This window comes from Clarias gariepinus, chromosome 17 (genome assembly GCF_024256425.1).
Source record: "Clarias gariepinus isolate MV-2021 ecotype Netherlands chromosome 17, CGAR_prim_01v2, whole genome shotgun sequence".
NCBI lineage: Eukaryota > Metazoa > Chordata > Actinopteri > Siluriformes > Clariidae > Clarias > Clarias gariepinus.
This window is the reverse complement of record NC_071116.1, coordinates 7,798,297-7,825,679: the sequence shown is the minus strand read 5'-3', so window position 1 is coordinate 7,825,679 and position 27,383 is coordinate 7,798,297. Positions and strand designations below refer to the sequence as shown.

Here is a 27,383-nt window from a genome sequence, read left to right as displayed (position 1 = left end):
AGGACGATGAAGAGTATAAATAAGATTGTTTCCTCCAACCTCATTGCAAAGCCTGAGTTATTGCCACATGACTAAAGGGCCTTGTGTGCAATCTATTGGTCAGTGACGTTTTACAACTAGCGTTGTAAAAAAAAAAAAAAAGGGGGGGGGCTCAATCCATGAGGAAAAAAAGAAAAAGTCTACTTTTACTTGCCTTGTACACCTGAAACCCTGATACACATGTTTGATACAATTTCTGTGTGCACTTTGATATTAAAAGCCTCCAACACTTTATGTAGGTCTGAAGTGTCTAATGATTCAGAAGACAGTCAGGGACATGCAGTCTCCAGATTCACAGCCATGGTTTTAAGGTTAATATAAGAACTAATTATTGCGCCAAAGGCTAGCCGTCCTTCCATCTCTGATGGTACATTACAGAAATGGTGCCAGCGTAATGACTGGGAAACAGGAATGCATTGTGTCAGTGTCTGGACGTGAAGACTGAGATAGAGATGAAAGGATGGCCCTGTCCTAGCAGGAAGTGTTGGGAATTCAGGTAGAGTGGAGTTTAGGACCGGTCCTGGAAAGCATCCAGGTTGAAGGCTGTGTTCAGGAGACGATCCAGCTCCAGGAGATGGGCTTTCTTGTTTCCAGTGGCTGGGGCGGCAGCAGGGTCACGTCCAGCGTACCTGAGGATAAGAGCGCACCACACAAACACTGTTGTAACAAGGAATTGGCAAAACATGGGAAATAAATAGGAGATTTGACAGAGGGGGAGGAAAGTTTACCAGACAGGACGTGCACGGGCAATGGTGGTGTGAATGCGAGGCCTGATGTAGTCATAGTAGCCCTGGTTTTTGTGCTCCTCTTGGCACCACACCAGCTCCGCCTCTGGATACTTATCAATCTCTGCCTTTACTAAATCAAACGGGAATGGAGAGAGCTGCAAAAAGAAAAAGGAAAAAAATTAGCTTAAGTGTGATGCTGAGTGAGATGTTTGGTTTGTTATTTATTTTGTTAGTCAAGTTCACTAGAAGATTGGTGCCAGTGCCGTGACCCTAGAATGCATAAATGTACACTGATCAACCATAACATTAAAACCACCTACTTAGTATTGTGTAGTTCATTATTGGACCCCCCCCAACATGTCGAGGCACGGACTCGACAACACCCGTGCTATTTGTGCTCATTTTTCCTGCTTCACAAGCTGACTGTTTACTTGTTGCCTAATAAATCCCACCTCCTGACAGGTACCATTATAATGAGATATTCAGTGTTATTCATTTCATCTGTTAGTGGATTTTAATGTTATGGATGATTGTAGAAAATACACATTACCCACAAAACGATGCAGATACCTGACCATGACGCAGGTACAACAATACTAGGCTGGTGGTTTTATTGTTATGACTCAGTGTTCCCAGTACCGGGCCGCAGATGATTTGATGCTGGGAAAGAATAAAAAATATATATTGGATTTTATTTTAATTTAATTTAATTGTTTTTTGACTATGAGAGTTTGCATAGTGATTTATTTTGCAAAACGATCAGAACGTTTTCCATTCTCTTCCATCTGCACATCACAATGTGATTCACATGTATAATAGACGCAGCCTATCTTTGTGAGACGGGGATGACTTCAGTGACAGCAACGGAAATGAAATTACAGAGCAGACTGGACAGACTTCTGGTGTCACTGTCCCCCATCACTTGTTACATGTAAACAAGCTCAGGGCACAATAATTCTGCGTTATGGTGTTGTATTTATTCTGCACTTTATTATGTTTTGTTACGAGTGCGTGATGGTCGGTCCGTGAACAACTGTCTTAAATAAAACTGGTCGGTGTTACAAAAATAGTTGGAGACCACTGTTAAAGCTGATTGTTGTATGTAGTAGAATAATACATCGGCACTAAGACATAACCATATGTCTTAGTGTGGTAATAGTATTATAGTATAATTAGTATGCAAGTAAGTTTATCATACTAACCCCCCCCAACTATTAATTAGAGATAGGAATCACCAATAACCTCCTGATAGGATACCGCAATTCACAAGTTCTACAAGTATTGCGATTTTTAAGTATCCTGAATAGAAATTACATTTTCACTAAATTTTATTACAATTTTAAACCTTTAAAAAAAGTATAATGGGCAATTAAATGTAACACGTTCTTTATAATAATAGTTTTCTCACCTAAAAACAGGCATTTAAACAATACAAACTAACTTCAAATTCTTCTTCTTCGTCTTTCGGCTAATCTCTTATGTTATCTTGGATATCTCTAAGGTTAAAAAAAAAATTCTCCCATCACCTTAATTACTCACATGGTCCATTTAGCTTTTCAAGTTTTTTACAGTAAAAAGTGCATCTGTGCTAGCACCTGTTCTATGCGCGCGATAGCCACTGTAGCCTCCATGTCTTTGTTCTTGCGCTGTTTGATCAGGTCATAGTACACCTTCCCGGTGCAGAAGACAATGCGCTTCACTCCAGCTGGATTCTGGGATGCCAGGCCTTCCTCTGGGATCAAACGCTTGAAGTGTGTGCCTACATCAGATCAGCAATAAAACGTTAGTCCAAATGTTAACCTTAACACTAAATTACAAAAACAATGTATTAACTCGATGCGTTGTGTTGAATAAAGGGACCTGATTTCTGATCCCAGGAATATGATCATTAAGGGAAACATTACTTAGGGAAACGCAATTTGTTAATTTTGTACAATTATGAAGGGCTAAGTGATGTCAAAAAAACAAAAACAAAACAAAAAAATAAAAAATACACAAGCACTACGCTCTGCTTTCCGTAAGGACAGTTATGCAAAACATCCCAGGTATGATGACACAAAGCTTTTCATTAAAAAAAAGAATGTGTCAAATCCAGTCTTATTTCCACATGTCATACCAACAATGATTAATTTACTACCAGATACTGAAATACAGCCCAAACAGTAATTCAAAAAACAAATATGAAAAAAAGAGTTCCAAAATAATACAAAGCTTTAATTGTACTGAAAGCACTTACCTTGTAGCATGTCATCAAATGTGGACTTGGCCTCTGGGTGTCGCAACAAGGATTTAGGAGTGAAAATGATAAGCTGTAGATGTAAAAAAAAAAAAAAAAAAGGAAATTAAATAAAAGTATTTAACTAGGGTTAATTCATTTTAAAATACATTTTAGAAAAGACGTGTTCAAGGTAAACCAGGTCTAAAATTTCTCAAGCACAGTACGATGATGAGACTCTAAACTGGAGTAAAACATCAGAATTTTACAAACATTTTAAAAGCGGCCATATGTCCGTGTCGATAACTTGTCGCCAACCTGCAAAATATACACTGTGAGACCTGTACACACAATCATTTACCAACACCACTTGTGCATTACAGGAACTCGGACAACGTTTCAGACGTAAAGCAGGCAGTCCGATCATGACAGAGAAAACTTTCTACCTTGATGCTCTCCAAGCACTAGTGAAACACTAACAGCCTCTTGTACTTTATCTGTGACTAGTTAAATTTCCTGGGTATTATAAATGTTACTATAACTGCAATAATACTTAATCACAAGGTTCAAAAGGTAATTATTTCAAGGAGTAACTGAAAGCAGAAAAGGTCTCTTGGTGGCTTTGTAGCATTTTTCAGGATGAAAAAGGAGCAGAAATCTTATAGGATTGGAGTACTAATTAAGTTACACAAGATAAAAATCTAGCATCTTACAATGTACAGTCCAGTATAAACACAGGCACTTGCAGTGCATGAAACCCATACATCTGTAGTTCAATGGCATTTTTTTAAACACTTTCATTGCAAGTTGTAATTAAATCTTTTAGACCTTTTCAATTCAATCATTCTAATGAACTTTAGATAATGAATGTACTGTATATAGTGTGGTAGGTTTGGTGGGAAGCTCTCACAGGTTTACGAAAGGCTTGAAGGATCTGCCTCCTCAGCACATGAAAGTAGTTGGCTGGAGTGGAGCAATTCACTACAATCCAGTTGCAGTCATACAGCTGTTGTCCCTCAAAGTCGGCAGTGATTTTCTATGAGGAACAAAAATGGAATGGGGAAACACATGAGAAAGACATTATAATAATAAAAATAGTCTACGATCTGGCATTCAAACCAGTACAAAAGCATATTGTTTGAGACTTACAGGGAAAACATCAGGGTCGTCATTACACATCTGAAGGAAGCGCTCAGGACGAGCGGAGGAGTGTTCAGGACCCTAAGAACATCAGCCATGTGTTAGGAACAGCAAAAGGTTGAAACTGAATAGACAGAAAGTACAAGGAGCACTGGAACATACCATTCCCTCCATACCATGAGGAAGGAGTAGGACGATGCCGTTTTGGCGCACCCACTTGGCCTGGCCAGCGCAGATGAACTGGTCGATGATGCACTGGGCTGTGTTGTGAAAGTCTCCGAACTGTGCTTCCCAGAGCACCAGTGTGTTAGGGCTAGCCATTGCAAATCCCAGCTCAAAGCCTAGACAAGGATGAGATTCATCATCACGCTTTATTGGGGTAGATTGTGCATCAAAACACATTAAACAGCTGAACAGAAATGTCAGTGTTGGGAAAAAATAAAACTAAGTCTGTCAGTATAATCAGTAACCATGATGTTTCTGTCATTCAGTGCAAGACATGCAATGTGGTGTTCATTTTGTCAGCTATTTTAGTTTTAGTTCAGGGATATTACTATTTTTGTTTAGACTAGTTTTAGTCAGAGGAACCCTTTAGTATTTTAGTCTAATTTTAGTCAATGAATATGTAACATTTTAGCAATCAGATTATTATCACTATTAATTAACCCTACAGTCAATCTAGTCTATACAATAATTTTTCTTAAGGTTTTTCACAAAATAACATTTAACATCTTAACATTTAAAATTAATATTTTTAATCTTTAATTTTTTTAAACACATTTTAGTCTAGTCTTTTTTCGTTTACAATATTGCATCCTGATTTCGTCACGATCACTGTTAGTTGATTATAGTCAATACATCTTCCAGAGTACCCACTCATAGTCGATACATCTTCCAGAGTACCCACCAAGAACAGGGAGAACATGCAAACTCCATAAACACAGAGACAGGAATCAACCTGGCCGGGAATCGAACCCGGACCCTGAAGGTGCAAGGCAACAGTGCTAACCACTACACCACTATATTACTTATTGACTTGTGAGACATATAAGAAAATGTTGGTGTGCATGTGATTTGCAACACATCTCTAGTTTAAGCATATGGTCTTATAAGAAGCAAGATTATGGTCATATATTCTAAGAATATAAGTAAAACACTTACCTAATACTCCATACTCTGACAGAGAGCTATTGCACACAGTGTAAGGAGCCTGGTTTTGGTCAATGTGATTCATAGGGATGCAGGTTCTCTTGTCTACCTTCTGGTCATGTAGTACATGGTGGCGGTGGCTGTGATCAGGACAAAGCAAGACCATTACAGTAACTACTAGTAACCTGATACCATGAGTTATATCGGAGGTTTAAAAAAAAAATCTCTTTTGTAATACATTAATGTGAGCAGAACCTGAAAGTGCCTCTCTCTACGTCCTGGCCGCTAAGCCGCACATGGATGCCCTCTTTCAGCAGGGAGCCTAATGCCATGTACTCGCCCAGAGCCCAGTCCACCATCCGGTCCTTAAGCATCTCCGCTCTGCTCTTTAGAATCCGGCTCAGACCTTGTATGGAGAAAGACATTTTTTTTCAATTTCTAATCAAGATGTGTGTGTGTGCGCGAGAGTGGCGAAAACCAAACCCACCTCCGTGGATGGTGAATCCCTCAACAGGCACAGAGGAGGCCACTTTTCCGATGTGAACAAGCTGTTCTTCATTTAGGCCAGTGGAGGGACAACTCATCCTCTTAGGCTGGCCATCCAAAGTGAAGAAATCTGCACAGACATTCATTTTCATCAAGTTGAGGCTACAACTAGAATACATGCATCTTAGTCACTGGTACTGAAGAACATAAGGTCAATAGTTTGGATTTTGGGGTGTTTTAAAAATGCACTCCTATAAGATTGTTATAAAGCAGCTCTATAGTTGTGATGTAGATTGTTAATCCATTACACAAGCACATACCAGGCCAAGGAGAGTCAAGCCAGTGTTTGATGTGGAGGATCTTTTCATCTTTGGAACGTGCGTAAGCCTCCTCGCAGATCTTGTCATAGTTTGCAATCTCCTCCTGACAGCACACAGTCAACAACCTTAAGATTGTTTTAATTAAATTCTGTTTATTCATGGGGTGTTCAAGTCAAGCCGAGACTTGTGATAAAATTTTTTGTGAATGAAGGTGTAAAATGGATTGACATTTAAACATATTACGGTGATGAGACTCTTAGTTGCAGTAAAATGTTTGAACGATTCAAACGTCTGAAAGAATGTGAATAATGATCCTGGCTGAGGTGGCTCGAAGACCACTGTAGTCATTCCTGTAAACATTATTATTATTATAATATAGAAAAATAAAAGTAGTTTAGCTCTCTTTAATGTGTTACTTTCTTTTGCACATTAAAAAAGTCCTGGTTTGACTCGAACATCCTCTTGTATAAAGCAGACTATGTTAATATCTCTATCTGCTGAACTGAATTTATTGCATTTGTATTATTTTCTTCCATCTCACCTCATATTCCTGCGTGGTCACAACTCCCTCTGATATGAGCTTCTCTGCATATTTCTGCAACACAGGCTTCTGCATTTTAATCTGCTTGTACATCAGGGGTTGAGTAAACATCGGCTCGTCCATCTCGTTGTGGCCGTTCCGCCGGTAGCATACCTGCAAGTACAAATCCGTTTATGTATCAAAGTAAAACCAGAAAGTAAATCAGATGCACAAGATCAAATTAGTATCACACAATCACAGACAGGTGTTATGTTAGAATTACAGTCTGAGGCTTACCAAGTCCACCACCACGTCTTTATGGAACGTCGCTCTCCACTCAGCAGCAACGTTGCACACGTACATTACGGCCTCAGGATCGTCTGCGTTGACATGGAAAATTGGGGCATTTACTACCCGGGCCACATCGGTGGGATAAGGAGAAGAGCGAGCCATACGTGGGTCAGTGGTGAAGCCAATCTACAGTAATAAGGCAACACAAGAAATAAGAACAAAAACTTAGCAGAAGGGGGACTTTAATGGTGTTTTGGATCCCTATTTAGACAGACTGTCCTCTTGCCCCTTACCCAATATTGCATCACCTTAAACTTTAAATAATTTAATAAAATCTAGGAATCTCGTTGACATCTGGAGACTTCAACATCCCACAGATAAAGATTACTCCTACTATTCTCACGTTTATATATCCCATAGTAGAATCGACTACTTTCTGGTGGATTCTAATTTAATTCAAAGTGTGAATAACACCAAATATCACAGCACACTTATCTCTGTTCATAATCCCCTACTAATGACCACTGATTTTACCCTTCCCAAACAACATTACTCATGGCGTTTCAACCCTTTGTTATTAGCTGACAATAAGTTTCGTGAAAGTGTGGCAGTGAAGATAAGTGATTTTATTGAAACAAACGACACAGGGGAGGTCTCAACCCTTTGGGAAACACTTAAGGTGGTTAATGCGTGGTCATAACATTTCTTATGACTCCTCTGTTAGAAAGGAAAGAGACAAGCGTCTAATAGAAATTAAAAGCATCCTTCCCATGTTTAAATCAGCATACCAAATTTCTAAATCCCTATTAGAGTTTAATACAATTGTGAAGTTTAAATATGAATATTACTCCATTCTAGGATGTCAGGTTAATAATTCACTTCTTAAACTAAAACAAAAGCAATTTGATTTAGGAGACAAGCCGCAGAAACTGTTAGCACAGCAACTTAAAAGCTCTCAAGCTACTAGGTCTATAAAATGAAATCAAATTCAGGTGTTTTGCTTACAAACTCTAAGGACATCAACAAAAGGTTTAGCGAGTTCTCTAGTGACCTCTATTCCTCCAAATATAATGCCCCACAATTTGACCTAGATATCTTTTTTGACTCTCTGGATAATCCAGGGCTCAGCGATCTGGCTAGGGAAGAATCAAACTCTGATTTTACCAAGGAAAAAATTAGTTTTGATAATTAAATAATTTCTTTCCGGGAAGGCCGGGAATAGATATCTATAGCCCAGGTTTCCTAGAACATACATCATTTGAGATAGTCAGCGATTAGATCATTTAACTGGGTTTAGGAATTCTCATCTAGGTTAAAGCAGAATATAGATTGCTGGAAAATTCTCCCTTTATCTATAATTGGCCATATTAACTCCATTAAAATGGTGTCCCTACCCGGATTTCTTTATCTGTGTCAAACTTTACCCATCTTTCTCACATCTGCATTTTTCAAAACCTTGGATTCAGTTATTCTTTCTTATATCTGGAATTATAAAACTCCCAGTATATCTAAAGCTTACCTGCAAAAGCCCAAATCTTAGGGTGGGCTTGGCCTTCCAGTGTTTAGACAGTATTATTGGGCTGCTAATGCAAGAGCATTAATTTATTGGAACACCTGCAGCACAATGGATCATGCCCCTGATTTCCCTTTATGGGTAAAAATGGAAGCTAACTCAGTTGGTGACTCTTGCTTACAGACCTTGCTGTTCTCTAAGATGGGTAAACCTAACACTCTTGCTAACCTAAGTTATACAACAAGAAACTCAGAATTCTCAACCAGATTAAGAAGGTGCGCAATATACCCAAGGCTTCAGTAAGAACCCCTATCTGTTTTAATTATTCTTACCTGCCACCATTGTCAGACAAATGCACAATGTGTCTTTTTGTCTCAACCTTAAGGTTCCTTGGCTGACCATTGCGTCTTTGGACCTCAACATTGGCTGTTTCTTTGTGGGTCTTCCAACCAGCTTGGACAGCAAATCTTGAAACCTTGGTCTGCTTTATACCCTTTGCCTGCAAAGGACCTTACTGATGTAGTACAACTACCTTGTATCTTGTTGCTGTGCTCAGTCTTGCCCTGGTGTATGACCTGTGATATGTCCTCTATACCCTCGCCTTAGCAGCAGAGATTGGCCGTCCCTCACCCAGTGTTTCAATTAATGACTATATTTCATCCGACATATAACACTGGTTATCATTAGCTCCTGCTTGGTATAAGTGATTAATCCTACAAAATCCCTAAATTTGTGCAAGTGTTCAAGTATAAGAAATGATGCTGGTTGGAAGCCAAAGGGCTGTCACACCAAATATAGATTTTTATATTTCATTGAATTTTTTTTAAAGCATTCCTATTTAACAGAATTTCTTCACAAATGCCTAAAACCTTACACAGTACCGGATAACTGAAGGTTTGCTTCAATATACAGTACTAGGGTTTTGTTTGTTTGTATTAGGGTTTATTGCCGTATCAGCTTCACAGACTTTTTGTGAAACATTCAATCAATTTATAGAAACCAATATCATATAAAGTTATAGACATAATGTAAGGAATTTAAAAAGTAAGTAAAATAAATTGAACAAATGGATAAATAAATATATATATCAGATTATAACAGCACCCTGGGCAGAAGAACAAGATGTTATACAAGGTTCTTTACTACTTGGGTAGGTTCATCTGAACACACCTGGTTGTTGACTACCACATGTACTGTGCCATGAGTGGTATAGGAGGGCAGATCACTCAGGTGAAAGGTCTCGTACACAATGCCCTGACCGGCAAATGCTGCATCTCCATGTATGAGTATAGACATCACCTGTGGAAAAGATGCACAAAGAAAATACGTCGGCTACCATGAGGCAGGTAAAGTCATTAAACAAGTCTATGTTGCAACCCTTGTTCTCATAAAAGGACAAACTGCTCAGGCAAGATTCAACAAAATGAAAGTGAACACAACATATACTGTCTGGAGAAAAAAAAAGTTGCATCATGCTTGCATCATGCAAAATAACAACAAAATATTTAAAATGACTGTAATGGAGTTAAGAGTTACTGGAGCAATGATGAAGGATAAGATCTATTTAAAAGTAAAGGATAAGAATAGATGCACACAACATGCATAGTGCCTACTGTACAAGCCTCTTATAATCTGGGGTTGCTTCAATTGGTCAGGTTTAGGCTTAGCATTTTATGAGGCAATAAAATGCAGTAAGACCACTTTAAGACTACTTCAGTGTACAGAATGATTAGGCTAGATCAACATATTTCTTCGTCCCTGATTGGTCTGGGAGCATGAGATAACATTTTAATTTGTAAACTGTCCACCACATTGGGCGTCTTAATTAAAGCTGAAGGCAGGCGAAAGAAATATTAGAATGTGCACCTTTTTGTGCGTGTTTTTCCCCCCCAGATAGCCAATGTATATTCACAGGTGCCAAATTAAATGAAAAACTTAAATAACAGATTAACAAATGTTTCTCTATAAACGTACTGTAAAATACACTTAAACAAAATGATAAAGACGGATGGACGTTATAGCTGAGCTGCACTGCATAAACACTTCAGACAAAGACAAATGCAGATCTGACAGTTCAGTGGTTAAAAAAATAAAAATAAATAAATGGAAGAAAAAAAGGCACTGTTGTACAGAGATAAGAAGTAAAAAGGAGATGAGTCATGCTTATTCAACCATGTTCCCGACATGTGGGCGAGAGAACCACTCATGGTACAGGGGGGTCTGATGATTCTGCTTTGTTGTGGAAGGATTTTTAGAGGGACATGCCAATGCAAATCAATACAAAGTTATTCTGACTAAACACTTTCATTGTATGAGGGAACATTTCTGATATTATTCTTGTGCATGAAGGCTTACTTGATGGTTTGATATTGAAAGTAATGTGCGTTCTGGTCTAAAGTCACAGACTGTACTTAGGACCCAATTTGAGATGCAATAAAAGTTTGGGTAATTTACAGTTTTTTGAACAATGGATATAAGCATGCAAAGACTTGGATTTAAACACGGAATAAACCATTCATTTTATATATAATATAGACAGAGGGGTTGAAAAAATGTATACACAATTCAATTACATACTACATTTCTGGGCCCCTCTGTACTGTATATGAAAAGCAGCATGCAATGAGTCATGTGGTTTTAGAGATCAATTTCTGTTATACAAGAGCATTTATGGGTTGCCCGTTACAAGCATCAACAGCCTGAGTTTATAAGACAGGTAGCTGTAAGTGCAGACCCTATTGCCTTTGGTGTCTCCGCAGTAGAACTGCTCGGCCTTGGTCTTGCCCTGCACTACCGGGTTCACCGCCTCCAAGTGAGATGGGTTGGCCACCAGTGACATGGTAATGTTGCGATCAGTCAAGCGATTAGTCCGTCTGTGATACATCCCCAAATGATATTTCACATCGCCTGACCCCTGACAGACATACAACAGAAGAGAAACAGAAAGAATAATGAAATGTTGACGATTGTCTAAAACTTGTTTAGAAATAGGAACAAAATTGAAACTTCTGTTAAGAAAAATTAAAGTAATGCTGGAAATGTTGTTTATAAACCTATGGGGATATACTAGCAAAGCCTTCTTCCACAAGATTTCTGCTAACTTATTCCACAGATTTTTGCGATATTAATATGGAACAAAAAGTTAAAAAAGTCCACAGAAAAGTCGTGTGAACTTGAAATTTACAGACATTAAATTTGGCTAACCTGTAATACTCCACCCTTAACCCAGGCAAAATATGAGCATAATACTGTATTTGCACTTTGGAACAAAATAGTAATTTACGAAACCTTTTGCATTTTGGGCCACTTGGCTTCACCCACTACACTTCAGTTCATTTAAATAACTTTCAAATCCTTTTTTTGGCAAGTGAGATTTTTCTCCCATTTTTAAAACTTGTGTTCTATAAAAGAATCTGAGGAATTCTGTAAATACCAAAGCTTATTTTACTTAAACAGATACAACATATTATACAGGGCATCCCAAAAATTGACAATTTCGTAGTCTAACAACATAGCCAATTCTTGCTCAAATGATCCAAATTTTTAACCACATGTATAAAAACTAACCAAGTTTAATGCTTTACATTTAATTGTGTTGATATGCAACAGAAACGTGTTTAGGATTTTAAAATGTCTTGTTTTCAGTGAAAAACGATTAGTCAACATGCATAATGTACGCATTTGGGGGAAGAAAATCCCCATGCTACCGTTGAGCACATGAGGGACTCGCCGAAAGTGAATGTGTCAGAGTTGGACTACCGACTTGTCATTTCACAGCTGATGCACATATTCAACAATTGACAAACTCTGTTTAAATATGTGCTTAATTTTTTTTATAAATTAATCTTTTATTTTCCAACATGAAGCCTAACTAATTTCGTTCGCCCAGGACATGCAGTTACTCAGATACTCATATTTCAAATGATGACAAATATTTTGGGACACTCTGTATATTAGACATACTAGACATGCACAAGAAGTGGACAGCATAGGGGAGAGTCTGAGGTCAACCTCAGGGGGTGTGGTTAAAATCAAGTGCATGGTTCTCATTTTCCCATCATATCACCTTAAGCTCAGATCACCTGCAATAGCATAGCATCCACCTGACAACGCCCTATGAATGAATCTCTTGGTGATGCTAAGAGCCTACGACTGTTTTACTCATGCCCTTTTTGTATTGTATGTAAAGAAATGTCACTTTTGCTACATTGCTAATCTATGGCAGTAATGACAAATGTGAAAAAAAAATCTTTTTTTTTTTTTTTAATAAGCAAATAAAAATTAAAAAATAAAACGCTAACCTCATCAGCAGCCTCAAGTTTGGAATCAAACTGACAAAAGATTTGCTCCAGCTCTTTCCGGATGACGTTGGCAAGCACATTCAAACGTCCTCTGTTGGAAAAGAAAAATTCTCGAAGCATGCACTCATCTTACTCAAACTTGTATCATGAAAAAAACAAACATTTAAACTAAACAGTGTGAGGAAGATTGCCTGAGGTACCTGTGAGGCATGCCCAAAATCACATTATCTACACCCTTCTCGCTAGACTTGTCAATGATTGTTTTGAGGGCAGGGATAAGTGCCTCACACCCCTCCAGTCCAAAGCGCTTCTCTGAGGACCACTTCCTCTGCAGGAACTCTTCAAATCTGTTGAGAGCACAGAAATCTTACCATATCATTTCATTTAAGTGAACAAATCTCAAATCAGCTAAAAAGGAAAAAAAAATATTTTACCCACCTGGTAGAACGGACCATGCGGGCTAGGAGATTACGTTTCTCCTCTGGAGTGAACTGCATCGTGCCAGGCCTCTCAAACTTCTGCCGGATCCATTGGCACTGCTCTAAATCATTGATGAACATAAACTCCACTCCTATATGCTGACAGTATGACATCTGCAAGCAGGGGGCAGCATTTACACATCACTTCATTAACACTAATTCAATAAAAAAATTAAATAAAAACCTAATCTGTTTATAACCATACTAGAAAAATCCCCCAGATATATTTGATGATATGAAATGTGAAATAAGTTAATTCCTTTAAATGATATTTATAATTGCAATAATCAGGCTTTATTGTTTTTTTTTTAGTGTTTTCTCTAATTAATTAATAAAAAAATAAAATAAAAAAATGCACCTTGGCATTCAACTGCAAATCACAAAGCTCACGTCCCTGAAGATTTTCGGGTGTCTAAAAACCGTAGTTACTCACAGTACATATGACTGTTTCTTCCATGAAATACTTATCTCACCTCTGTTTATGCAGAGCACTCTAAATAGGCTGTTACTATGGAAACCTGTTGCTGGAACTACTGCACAAGCTGCTGTTATGGAAAACTAATCAGCAGTGATTTTTTATGAAAGCTTTTTACCGTCCATTATGCAAATTTGCACTGCTTTTCATTCGTGTATAAAATGTGCTCTGTACTTTCCTTTATATAACCAAGTCGTATTTTTCTTTCTTCGCACATCAGCCGTGATTGTGTGAAGAAACAATGATGTGACGAAAAGATTAAATGTCTGGTACAGCTACCTCTAAGCGCCGGATGATCTCCCTGAGTGGCAGGGCGCTTTCGGTGCCTCCAATGAAGGTGGTGGTGGGAAGACGGAACACTTTGTCCAGGTCCGAGTCGCTTAAACCATAGAAGCCTGGACACATAAGACAAACAGGATCGAAACGACCCGCGTCGCCAGCGGTGCGACATACACAAACCAGAGAGGAAAAAAAGGATCATGTTAGAGAAGTAGCTACATACAAGGTAACACCACAGACAACATCACAAGGAAAGCTGGTGCATGCAGAGAATGTGAAAAATGGGTAAATGATCAAAAGCTAAAGAAAGAGAAAAGGAAACAAGAGGAAGAAAAACATTTAAAAAATAAAAAACTATTTCGAAAGTTTGTTTTTAAAAGTGTCAGAAAGGTCAAAAACCTTTAAGTGGCAAACTGACAACAAATACCCTGCTGCATGATTCTCAGTTAAAAAAAAATATGATAAAAATACAAAAAAAAGAACATTTGACATTGAAAACTGTTCGCATTTTTCAGACATTAGGTCGACTCCTTATTAGGGTGCAAGAGTTAAAGGATTTAAAATCCTTCATCTAAAAACACTAAAATTATGAATGGAAAAAAGTTTTTTAGGCTTTCTTTTTACTGTTTTTACAGCTGTATTTCCAGGTAAACTTGGATTACCTGGTGACTGCAGTGAATCCATTCTCGATCACAAAATATCCATTTATTCGCACAGCGCTAAAGTGTCAAGTGTTGTGCGTCCCTCTCGATGGTGGGAGTTGGTTTGCTGGCCAGGAATCAAACCCAGGCCTCGTTGGTGAAAATACACTATAGACACTAACCCACAAAGGAACATCATAGACACTAAGCCACAAAAGAACCCAATTTTAAGGCCAAAAATATTCTGTATAATAATTCTGTATGGCATCAGTTGTCCGGACATTAAGCAGATCTTGTCTCTCATCACAAGCTTTACACAAGTTTTATGCTTAAATAGCAGTGATAACTTTGTTTTAGCCTAATGTTAAGCTTCTAACTATGACCTTAAAGCGACCTTACTTTAAAAAGACTGATGAAACACCTTCAGTGTCCTACCTTGCTCAAAAACCTGAATGAAAACACAAATGAAATAATCAAGGCTTAAAGAATACAACCCCCCTCCGCCCCCAGTGTAATGTAAGATGTTACACCTGAGCCTAGATTATTTTTATAGTCAATTAACCCATCTATGGATTATTCTGAATGAATTAATCTGCCAAATGGCAATAATAAACATAAGCTGTCCCTAGAGTGGCGTAACAGAAAAGTGTTTGCCACTAACAGGTAACGCCAATAACAGAGAACTCTTGCTAAGATCACATTTCACTAGAGGCCAACCGATTAATCAGGAAAATGTTTTAATAATTGTGGTCTGCATTTTATGCTTAAGTCAAGTAACAAGCAGATGGATCTACAAGCAGGCCAGTGTTGTTATTGTGGACCCACAGTTGGTAAAATGGGTGGATATTAAAGGAAGCTGTTAACTATGTGTTTTTTTTCTTTACTCACTAGCAGCAACAACATAGATTTAGATTGTAAAACCTGTGCCAAAAGTTGTTGTGCGGATCAGTTGGTCTTGTGCGGATCAGTTGGTCGCTTTGGTGCCCCCTTGATGGGACTAGCTGAGAGACTAACAAACAATAATAATAATATAGTTAAAAGTACATGTTTACTTAACTTATGCCACATTTTTGTATCATCAAAAAGTTTTGATTATTTGATAATTATTGTTCTCACCTTCATAACACTGCTGGGCTGAACGCTGAAAGCTCTAGACAGAACAAATGAACGCTGTCCCTTTCCAACTGAAGAGTTAAGTTTTTAACAAAAACGTTTTAAATGGAAAGTTAAAAGAAACATTAAAGAAATGTATACCACTCTGTCAATTACTAAGAGTTTTTTTTTTTGTCAAAGAAAGAATCTAACCTGATGTGTACGTCAAAAGCAGCAAAAAATACCAACATTCTTAGATAATGATGCTGATTGCAGTACATGTGGCGCCGCTGGAAGAACGCAAAGGCACAGGTGTTTTTATTTTGTTTCTGTCTGAAGTATTACCATTGTTAAATTTGGGATGTTAAATTTTTTTTAACAGCAGCCTTGATAAAGGCTATAAAGGTGAACCACAAGTTTATTTTAGGGAGTTTTTCCTAATACGTCATCATTTTAATTGTAGCAACGTAGTCAGGTTATGCTGGTTGCTGAATGCAAATAGATTTATTGTTAATATGGTGACATTTTCTATAGTCGCTTAGACACAGCTGGGTCAAGCCAGGAATACTGTGCTATGGTTGTGCTTTAGCGCTCTACAGAGATGTTTTAAGACCTGCGATGTGTGCGGCACACCATCAGAACGTTCAAAACACTGTCCAATGGGAGCCCTAACCCACTGATATATTATATGGAGTAGATCAGACATACTGAACCAACCACATTTGAACAGTGATTTATCAAAAACAATTAACTAAAAGATCAGTCAAGATTGAGACTGGCCAGGCTTTTTTTTTTTTTTGGATCGCATTACATTTATTTTTTAGTTATAATTGGTTATAAAAACTTGGGGTTTAATATATGATTGGATCACAGGTTGTGCATAGGAGCCAATCTGAAAATGCAAAGGTGGAACTTAAAGGCAGCTCAGTTAAGCAAGGGGTCTGTGACCCCAGGTTACATCATTGATCATGTGTCCCAAGTGTAAAACAAGAAACCTGTTTCCCATTTTTTTTGCATCTCCATGAGACAGCCTTCTTCGTGGTTTCTTACAAGCTGCATATTACCTTGGTGCACCTGTGTCTTCAATCTTAATGATTATGGACTTTCAACAAAACAAGACAGCTTGGAAACATTACATCACAGTTTTATGAAGCTTGTCTGCTTTTTCTGGATGACGCAAAGATATATTAAGGAGAATGATTTTTACAGCATAAAAGGAAAACAGATGGTAATCACAGGAACACTAAACAACAGTGAAATGAACTCTATAGAAAGATCTATAAAGGAAAGAGACAACTAATTGAATGAAAGACAAACGGCTACACACTGCTACAGGTCACATGGACAGTTTCCAATGGGTAAATATACAGGGGTATACTCCACTTCCTGCCAAAAATTATTATCTCTGACAATCTCTTCTATTCCCCTTTCACTTACTGACCCGCTGTGAACTCGTCCTACCCATTGAAAACATCCACGCAAATCAAGCTGGAACAACACGTCATGCAAGATAAAGCGAAGTCAACATAATGAATGTTGGGACAGTGCGACATAGATCTTCCAAAAACGACCCTTTCACACCCACCGCAGTATAACCTCACCGAGCTTATGGGAAGACGTGATAATATCCATGGGCATGCACAAATCAAGGTCAGCATCCATAATTCCCAACGGGTCCAGCTGGGCAACTTGATGCCCGCGTATCTGTAATAGTTCAGGTTTTCAGGAGAGATAAAGACAAACAGGAGCAACAGCAAGAAAGAGAAAGAGAGGAGACAGTATTCGAAAAGAAATGCAAAAACAGTGAAAGCCAAAACAGATGAGATGAAGGACGAAGACAGAAGGGGAAAAAAATTAAAGCCAAATTAACCCAGACTGAAAAAGGTTGCTCGGCACAGACACTACACCGCACAAGCACTTCTCACCGACTTGATGGAACCCCACTGTAACCGGGGATTCGTCAAAATTTACAGAACTGATGCCCAAAGGATCAAGTTTGGACTTGTGGTGACCTGTCACCTGCAAACAAGGCAACAGAACTATCTAAATAATAGTGTGTTGTTTAGTACTTATGATAAGTCAATTTAGTAATACTCCTTGGGATATTTATTTATACATGTGTTCATTTATTTTTAAATGAAACTTAAAACTTTTATGGAACTTACCAAACTCTTGTTTAATAATAAGAACAACTAAATAGTATAAACATATTTAAATTAAATGTTAAATTAATTACACTTTAACTAATACTGCATAATAATGCAAAACCTTGGATTACAAACATAATTCGTTCTGGACGTGGGCACGTATTTCAAAACACTCAAAATCGAAATCAAATCAAACCAATTTTTTGCCATAAGAAATAACGGAAACTCAAATTATTTGTTTCACAGCCCTCCTAAAAAAATACAAAATAATTAACACAAAATTAACCTGCATTTTACCTTTTTAAAAAAAAGGAAAAATAAATCCAGACAGATAAGTCTTTCCATTTGTGCGCGCAGGCGCTGTGTGTGTGTGTATGCAAGTGTAAAGCTAAAGAAGGAGTCCCTCCCCCTCTCGTCTTACACAGTTACCCTTGCTCCACGCTTTTCACACACACACACACACACACACACACACACACACACACACACACACACGGGAACAAGAAAAAAACAAGAAATCTCTCTAATGACACTCGATTGAGCGACACACTAATGAAATCAGTTAGTTTTATTTTTGCTGTAAAGTAAAAATGCAAACTTGTTTGTTTTCCAAGTCAAAATTTATTAAAAATCTTTGCTCGCCTTGCAGAATACTCGCAAACCGTGTTACTCGCAATCCGAGGTTACACTGTACTATTTTTTTTTTTTGTAATTCTAATTATTTCAGTTCAGTGAAACAATTACACAATTATTCTTGTTCAGTTACAATATAATATCGGCGGAGACAAATGCATCTGTATTTTACCTATTTGGAAAAGGAAAAACAATTAGTATGATTAGAACTCTATCAGTGCTCATTTACCTTAACGGCAAAGTGCATATACTGTACACTACCTGGCCCCCCCAAAAAATAAAAAGTCGCACATCGTAAGATTTTATTCATTAGCCTTTAGTTTTAATTACAGCGCACAATTTTGTCCAGTTCAGTGCATTGCTTATGCTCCCAGAACCCCTTTTTCACAATTTGTGTCCTGTAATACGCCCTTGCAATCAGAGAAGAAGAACTCCATAGATGTGATAACCTGGTCATTCACTACAGTCAGGTCGTCAGCTGACTTAATTTTATTACAACACCACATAGCGTTGCTGAGCCTAGACCTGAACAGATCACCCCCTAACACTGCTTCCAGAGGCTTGCACTATGCATGATGGATGCATTGCTTCATGCGCTTCCCTTCTTAACCTAATGGACACATTACTCTGGAAAGGGTCAATGTGAACTTATCAGACCACATGACCTTTTTCCCCATTGCTCCAAAGTCCAATCTTTATGATCCATAGCAAACTGAACCTTTTTTTTCTGATTAGTCTCAATAATAAGGAGGTTTTCTTATGGCCTTATAGCTGTTTATACTCTGTGTGTATGGAAATGCTTTTACTTTCGCTTTAAAACATAGCTATGGTTTTTACAGATTTTATTATAATATTTTTTACAATGCAACTTCAAGTGTTAAATGATCTTCATTCATGATTTTTTTCTGAACCACATTGCTTCCAAAAAGTTGATGGTTCAGCACCATCCTTCTAGGTTTTGATAAGGTGTCGAAGGCTCCTTAAACCAGTTCCAGTAATTTCAAATCTCCTTAGTTATGTAATATCATCACCAATAATTTGACCCCTCTGAAATGGCAACTTTTTTTTTTTTGGCAAGGAGGTGTGAATTAATTACAATACAAGAGGTACACGGTACAACAATGCCAGTTTGGTGTCTGCGTCCTTGGCAAAATGTGAAGCCTACCTGATACGCGCGAATGAGAGACTGCACAGCCAGGTGGTCCTCGACTAGCTTCTCCACACGGACCTGAGATCCAGCCAACATCTGAGGTAGAACTGACGTCATTGCTGCTGGAGGAGGTGGCCTCTGGTAGGCAGCGCCGGGAGGTGCACCAGCGTTGGCATTGCGAAAGAAAATGTCCCAAGACTGAGTAATAGACATAAAACAAAAACAGTTGTTCACTAATGGGTTTAAAATATTGAAAACCCTTAAAACACTAGGGATTTTACTTAATGCTAAATTATAGATTTCGGAAAGCCTTTAGAAAAATGTACACTTCATATAGTCCCATTTAAATTTTCGATTTCCAGGAGTGCAGGTCCTATTAAAGCCAAGAAAACAAATGCTTTGCATTCCTGAATAAATGCTATGACATCTTTTGTAGTGTCATGAGGCATAAACGTTTCAGATAAACAAAGCTAGATCCATGTGAAACCAAAGAAAGGAAAAACAAAGAAAAATAAATACAATACATATTTTATTAAATAATTAAGAGAATTTATTAGATATTGTATACAGGTGCATGAGTACATTTTACATTGCAAAATATTAATACATTTATATAATTATATTAACAGATCTGCAGATCAACTTGTCTACCCACAGCTCCTAATTTTATTTTGTATTTACTATTTTAGAAGCAAGTTTTTTGTTGTTGTTTTAGAAACCCATAACCTGACTTCGAGACGATTAATTCCCACTAAATTTTAAATCCCAGATTGATGGGTAACCTAATAGACTAATACACTGCTAAAAGATAACTCACCATTTTAATAACAAAATAATATCCTGTTTGGAATAAGTTACATGTATTGTATATCTGACATCTTTACTAGAAGAAAACATTCATTTGGGGCACAGTTTAATTCATTTTGCTTTTTTGGAAATCAAAACAGTGTCAAAACATACATACATCACATCTAATATTTGTCTCTAAACGGCCCTTAGTAGGTTTTACATTTAGCAGATGCTTTTGCTTCTAGCAAATATGTGGTTGGAAATTTGCTGGTTTACTGGCACAGAATCAACATTTAAACATGTTGGACATGTTGCACAACCAGTGTTGATGTGTGGTAAAGGTTATTGACCTGCTGGAACGTTTTTTTTTTTTGTTTAGTTTTTTCTCACACTTCAAAGTTTCAGCCTTCTAGCTAATGATCTGAGGTTAAGCTGAAGAATTCCAAGGTAATCTTCCTTCTTCCTTATTTCACTGGCAGCAAAACAGCCCTAAGGCAAAACACCATTCCACCACCACTCTTAACAGTTGAATGCCTCACCTTCACTACTTCAAACATACCTCTGGTGAAAACTTTCCTCCAGAAGGTTTTTTTTCTTTGTACACATGCTCAGCTGCAGGCTTTACTTAAGCTTAACTGTGTGGATTTTGGATCAGGGCTTCTTATTTGGTCAACAGCCTCTCAAGGTGGACGCTTAGAGTAGATAGTGAGGTTGGTCTTTTGCAGCTTATAGTTCTAGTTCTAGTCAGGCCTGTGTCTTCCAGTTACCAGTTTCCTGCCAGCTAATGGGTGTGGGCCTCCTTCCAGACCTTTTTAAAGTGGCTACACCCCATAATAACTTGTACTTACTGTATATACAACTGTTTACATTTGTACATTTGTTAACACTGTGTAAATCTACAGTCCTTTTTCTCAGATCTGCCCTGAGCTCCTTGGCCTTTTCATTGTACGTGTGTTGATCAGTCCAGTAAGTGCTGTCGAAAAATAAGTGCCGTCGAAAAATAAGTGCCATTTTTTACATGTGCAAAGAGACAATACGAGCTGTATTCAATCAACATCACTAAAAAAGCAACTAAGAGACCATGGGCTAGACAAATTTAAAACATTTCTGGACTTTCAGCACCAATGAACTGATAATCTAAATAGGTGCTTGTATATTTTTAAAATGTACTGTACGTGCACAATTTTTACCTTGTGATATTAGAAAACCCAAAATAAACTAAACCTTGTGCTCCAACTTTCCAAATTTTTTTTCAATTAAAGCTGTATTACAACTTAGCTTAGCTCTTCTTATTATGAATAATAAATAATATAAATCCCATAATGGGATAAAAAATATATAATAATAATAATAATAATAATAATCTCTTCACATGCTTACTAACTCACTCATCTTCTATACCGCTTAATCCTGTATTCAGGGTCGTGGGGACCTGGAGCGTATCCCAGGAGACTTGGGGCACGAGGCAGGGTACACCCTGGACAGGGTGCCAATCCATCGCAGGGCACACACATACACTCACAAACCCACCAAGCACGGGGAGATCATGCAAACTCCATGCACACAGAGATGGGAATCGAGCTTGGCCGGAAATCGAACCCTGACCCTGGAGGTGCAAGGCGACAGTGCTAACCACCGTGCCGCCCTTTACATGCTTACAAATAACAAATTTGAAAAGCAGTTCTCCATGATTAAGAGTGTTATTCTACAAAGAGAAACTAATGTACTAAAGTTAATTTTAAAGCATCGGTTTCAAATTTTTTCAAGTGTTACTCATCATACCAACCATTAATGAACTCTACATTGATTTGGCCTGCCCAATCAAAACCAATTCTTCCTCATAATTAAGATCATATTTTGATTCATTAAGAGTGCCATATCATTTTTTTATTTATTTTTTTAATCAATGAATGTCTAAAAATTGTCCACACATAGGCCTTATTCCTGGGACACCCTTACCTTATGCACACTCCTGGGGTCATCCAACCATGCATAGTACATCTCCTCCAAGTAGTTACAACTTGTTCCATTAAGAAAAGGCTCAGCAACGACAGGCGTCATGTAATGCCTGTTTAGCTGAAACGTCCTTAAGCCACAAGCTGCTGACCTCCGCTGCAGGAAGCTCTGTGCATTCTGTGAGGCCGTGAGAGGCCGAAGCCGGGAAGCACAAGTCCTTAAGCGATGCATCGCAGTCTTTAAAGCAGTTTTAGGCTTCCACTCTGTTTTAAACACGTAGTCTGAAAAAAGTGACAAAGCAGCAGGTTCACCACTCAGGATGTAGACAGCTGTTACTGCAGGCCTCTTCTCTTAGTCTGCTTTCTTGTCTAGGCAGTTCCACAAGCTGAGCCAGGGAGAAAAAAAATTATATATCAGTGCTTTATACAGACAAGTATGTCAACATTCATCAATGTATTTTTGTCATGTGACATTTAATGTGTACAACACCATATAACACAGAGAGATCATGTTTCCCCCCACAAAGTAAACTCTCGGGCTGTAAATGCAGTGACTGCTAGCCGCCGTAAAAAGAAAAAGGGAAAGTAGTACTGATGGTCGTGCATGCTGAAAACACACAGTGAAAACCCAGAAAAATTAACGCTTGAACTTAAGTGCCACTGATTCATGTAGCAACACTGCATTGGTCAAAGACCAAATAAAATATAAATAAAAAACACAAATGCTTTTTACAGAAGTCCTTCAGGTATGCTGATGGAACACGCTTCACAGTTTGCACAGTTTAGTTTAGACATCATTTGGGCTTTTGGGTTTTCTGTCATGCAGAACCAAAGTTATCATTACTTTCCAAACATGTAAACTATCATGCTACCAGGACATGGGAATAACATTGCAAAAAAAATGTAGAACTCACAAAATGCACATTTTAGCACAAATGCACACACAACCTAAAACAACCATAAAAAGAGTTTTTGTTTTATTTTTTGCACTGTCATATTTGTATAGTTGGTTAAAATGAAAAAAAAAAAAAAAAAAAAAAAAGGTCATCATATCACCCTACTGTAGCTGTGCTGAAAAAAAAGACACTCCTACAGTATATTGCACAATTCTGACCCTCATTTATTTATTTATTAATGTATATTAAAAACATTGTAATGCAGAAAATAGCAAAAAAATTGCTTGGGTTTTAAGGGCTATGTGCTCTGACAAACAGTGCCATCTCTGTCCATCAAAGAATGTTATTTCTTAATTTCTTTACTTTCTTACTTTTCACATACGAGTAGATGGAGGGAAGAGTTTGTAAAGTAGGTTGGATCTCTAAAATGCAAAATTAATAGAAATATCAAATACATTCGACCTCCAGAATTCGCAGGGTTTCGTACCTATAGCTCCGCGAATTGTGAAAAAATGCGACTTTTGGATGTGGCCAAAAAAAATGGTTTAAACCCTAAATATGATCCAAATATGCTCTCAAAACACTTTGTCATTTCAAACTAAGCTTAACACAATAAATACAATTACCCTTAAAAAAAAAAAAGAATGTAAAGATAAACCTGTATACTGTACAGTACTGTTGTGTCTCCTGCAGTGCTAAAATGTAAAATACTGATGTTACTCCTTTTTGTACTGTAATTTAAGCAAGCACGTTTTTTAAGGTATCCACTTTTGATCTCTTTATAAATACAGTAATAATTCACCATTCCAGGCCGCATTTTCCTCTACGGTTGCTTTGTGTTCTCTAGACAGTACTAAAAAAATGTATACAGTATTATATTTTATTTGGAAATTTAGCAGAATATACATTGATATTTGTGTTTAAAAATTTGTTAACTATATTGTTCTTAATAGTTCAGCGTTAAAACACATGTAAACCTATATATTGCCCCCCCCAAAAAGCAATAGAATTTGCAAAGGATATTTGGAGTTAAACAATTATAAGTTCTCAGGAACTTTGAAACGCAACTTTGCAGGGGTTGACAGTAAATCAAAATATTCTGTTAATTCTTATGTGTATATGTTGAATGTAGTTGACAATTTTGGCAGGTAATGCGGGGCAGTTTCACTGGCTTCCACTGCTAGTATCTTTCAGACCTGTGGGAAGCACTGGGAGATGTTCTCATTCTTTTCTTGAAGAGTAGTACACGTGCAATGATGCAGGAGGTTATTTTATGTATGTTTATTTTTTGTTTGTTTATTATTATTATTATTATTATTATTATTAATAATGTTATTTTTTAATGATGCTCTTTGTAACCCATGACTAATTTCTGTATCTCTTAGAGCCATATTTACTTTTCCACCTTTATCAGTTCCAGGCTACATTATAAATTCAGTGCATGTTTGCTTATTTCTAGAACACCCAGCACTCATCAGCTCTCTTATCACACCTCCCTGAACCTTGTTTGACAACACTGGCCATAGATCAACTGATGTACTGTAAATGTTTCAGACTCCAAAGTGTCTGGAACATTTTATACAGTTTAACACAAAGTACTGGAACTGCTCGAGTTCAAGAAGTTGAAAATGTTTAATTTTTCCAAAAAATGAATATCAAGAAAATAATTATGGGCTGCATTCATAACACAAGGTTGCGAAAACTTAGTAAACCTTTCACCTACACGTACAGCAAAAAAAAAAGATGATTCAAGCTTAACACAATGCTGTGTATTTACTTAATGCACTTATCCAGTCCCATATATCCAATCCCATATTTGATGACTACTTTAACAAGTCAATCTAGGTCTCAGAGGTCCCCTAGAGGGTCTCTGTTAACGCTCCAGCTGTTAATACCCATCAGATATTAAATTCTCTCATACCCTCTCAGTTTTTACCTCTCTCCTGAATGTTCCGTTTCAGTGTCTGTGAGTTAGCGCTGTGCTACGCCCCTTGACAGAATATCAAAGCTAAGTAAACGAGCAACAAGAGAGGATCTGTCCATATGAGGTTACAATAGGGAAAAGTGACAAGTTGTGAAAACATGACGAGTTAATGATTAATAAAACTAAAACCTATAATCATTTGCACATTGCAGTAACAGAGTATGAGAGTGGCAGCCTATCTAATAGCTCTGTCTGTGTGTCTGGAATTCCCTTTCAGATCACTAAAGTATCTATCTATCCATCTATCAGAGATAGGGGGCTATTCAGTTATAAATCATGACTCATTTGTGTGGTGATCAAGCAATCAACCTTAGATACAATCTAGTCTGTAGTGAGCACCGAAGCTTCCGAGTGACGCGCCAGAAACAAGCTTTTTCTGACGTTACATTATTAAAAAACCATGCATGTTAAAAGCCTTCAATCTGCCTTTTTTCTCCAAACTCTGTGATCGAATTAGTCTCAAACCCACTCATTACACACCTTAAGTCTTGAGGACAAACGCAAATTATCACTTGCGTTAGAAGCCGCATATGCACTCTCAGCCAATCATCCCATACGCCCATGGTCACGTTGAGCCCCCCCTCCCCGCCAACCTTTTCTGCAACTTTGGAGGCAATTGAGAGGTGAGTGTAATATTGACTTGGGATATTTATAAAATTAATAGAAACGCCGTATTATTAGAATCGGCACCTGGGTATCATGATAATCTTGTATCAGGTGATCCCTGGTGATTCCCATGCCTACTATCTATCTATCTATAAAAAGGATTAAAACACTTCATACTTGTAATTTATAAGAAAATATTAACAAATCAACACATATCCTTTTTTTGGTCATTATTTTTCTTTTAATAGCTGGTCCCCAAGCTTTATATTTATTTCTTCCTGCTGCTTCCTCATGTAACACGCAGGCGTGACGTCACCCGGCGGCTGTTTGAGCGTGCACACGCACCATCTCTGTACTTTCCCCTGAAAAGAGTTGCACTGCAGCAGAGCTAGCTAGCCGCAGAACCGAAGCGCTTATTCAGCTAACCTGCGGCAGCACATGTTTCTGTGAACACAGATAAGCGTTAGAGACTTACGGAATGTAAAAGCCCCTAAAGTGTGTCGAGCGTTTACCTCCCGAGCACTGCCCTTATTATCGTCTGTCGAAGCTTTCGTTTAATAAAAACAGCCGGTAGGAGTTAAACAGATAGAACAGAAGATATTAGGAGTTGCGGAGGTGGTTCAAGACCAACAGGAACAAACAAACAAACAAACAAACACGACGGGACAGAGAAAAGATATAATAATAGACAAAACGCCCGTAATAAAAAAAACAACTCAGAGATGCTAAATTCAAGTTGTACCACCTGAAACCCATAGCGATGAACTGGTGAATTTCTAACTGTTATCGGTTAGGAACTAACTGACCAGTTCACTAACCGTTAGTTGACGTTATACTAAAAAAACTCATTAATCAGCTCAAGAGCTCTGACGCTTAATAGACGGGCCAATAAATTGACTGACCAGAGGAGGAAACTTTATCCTACCTTCAGTTCACCGTGACCCAAACGGAAAATCCTCACAGTAAACCCGGCAGCTCGACTAAAATATTAATAACCCACAGATGATTTTTAATGACTGTCGGTATGGAAACCGGCCCGACACCAGCACCATCACTACGGCGCGCGCCTGCGTGCTCCAAGTTTCAAACACAGGGAGCGCGCTGGATTGCGTCATACAGGGGCGTGGCTTCACGAGCTCGGGTTCCCCCACGTGGACCTGCACAGAGATCCTCCCAAAAACGATGACCAGCCATACGCGAGGAATAATGCAGGAATCGAACCCGTACCCTGGAGGTGCAAGACGACAGCAAGACAACCACTACGTCGCTGGCCACCAATAACATCCTCGTATACTAATATTAGCTTACACAGCTTTGTTACCTACTCCAGCCCGGTTCTTTTCCATCTCGTATTCTGCTTGTTTCTGATAGATGTGTGCCTGCTCTCACCAAAAAAAAAAAAAAAACTTTTAATGCATCTTTATTTTTCTGTGGAAATAATAAATGAATAAATAAATAATCAAATAAAGAAATAAATATATAAATAAATATATAAATAAATACATACATATATACATGCATAAATACAGCACCAGTCAAAAGTTTGGACACAGCC

General features: G+C 37.9%; 1 protein-coding gene across 4 annotated transcripts; it reads right to left on the bottom strand.

Annotated features, from left to right (window-relative positions):
- Positions 1-141: 141 nt before the first annotated feature.
- On the bottom strand, positions 142-26,907 carry ogdhb (oxoglutarate dehydrogenase b). Of its 4 annotated transcripts, none has more exons than XM_053476326.1 (23): positions 26,754-26,907; positions 22,347-22,728; positions 19,614-19,796; positions 17,594-17,687; positions 13,936-14,051; positions 13,141-13,295; positions 12,903-13,049; positions 12,703-12,793; positions 11,136-11,315; positions 9,572-9,700; positions 6,895-7,074; positions 6,619-6,771; positions 6,078-6,180; positions 5,759-5,887; positions 5,527-5,677; positions 5,284-5,411; positions 4,285-4,463; positions 4,132-4,203; positions 3,893-4,018; positions 3,004-3,076; positions 2,363-2,526; positions 768-922; positions 142-668 (listed from the first exon to the last, which is right to left on the bottom strand). In XM_053476326.1, exons 2-23 carry the CDS (start codon positions 22,572-22,574, stop codon positions 548-550), a joined length of 3,057 nt encoding a protein of 1,018 aa, XP_053332301.1. In that variant the 5' UTR covers positions 22,575-22,728; positions 26,754-26,907; the 3' UTR covers positions 142-547. The 4 variants fall into 4 exon arrangements, with proteins under 4 accessions (XP_053332301.1, XP_053332300.1, XP_053332302.1 ...); XM_053476325.1 differs by lacking the exon at positions 17,594-17,687 and adding an exon at positions 17,270-17,372; XM_053476327.1 differs by lacking the exons at positions 19,614-19,796; positions 22,347-22,728; positions 26,754-26,907 and adding an exon at positions 17,270-17,372 and having other exon boundaries at positions 17,594-17,673.
- Between the last annotated feature and the right edge of the window lie 476 nt (positions 26,908-27,383).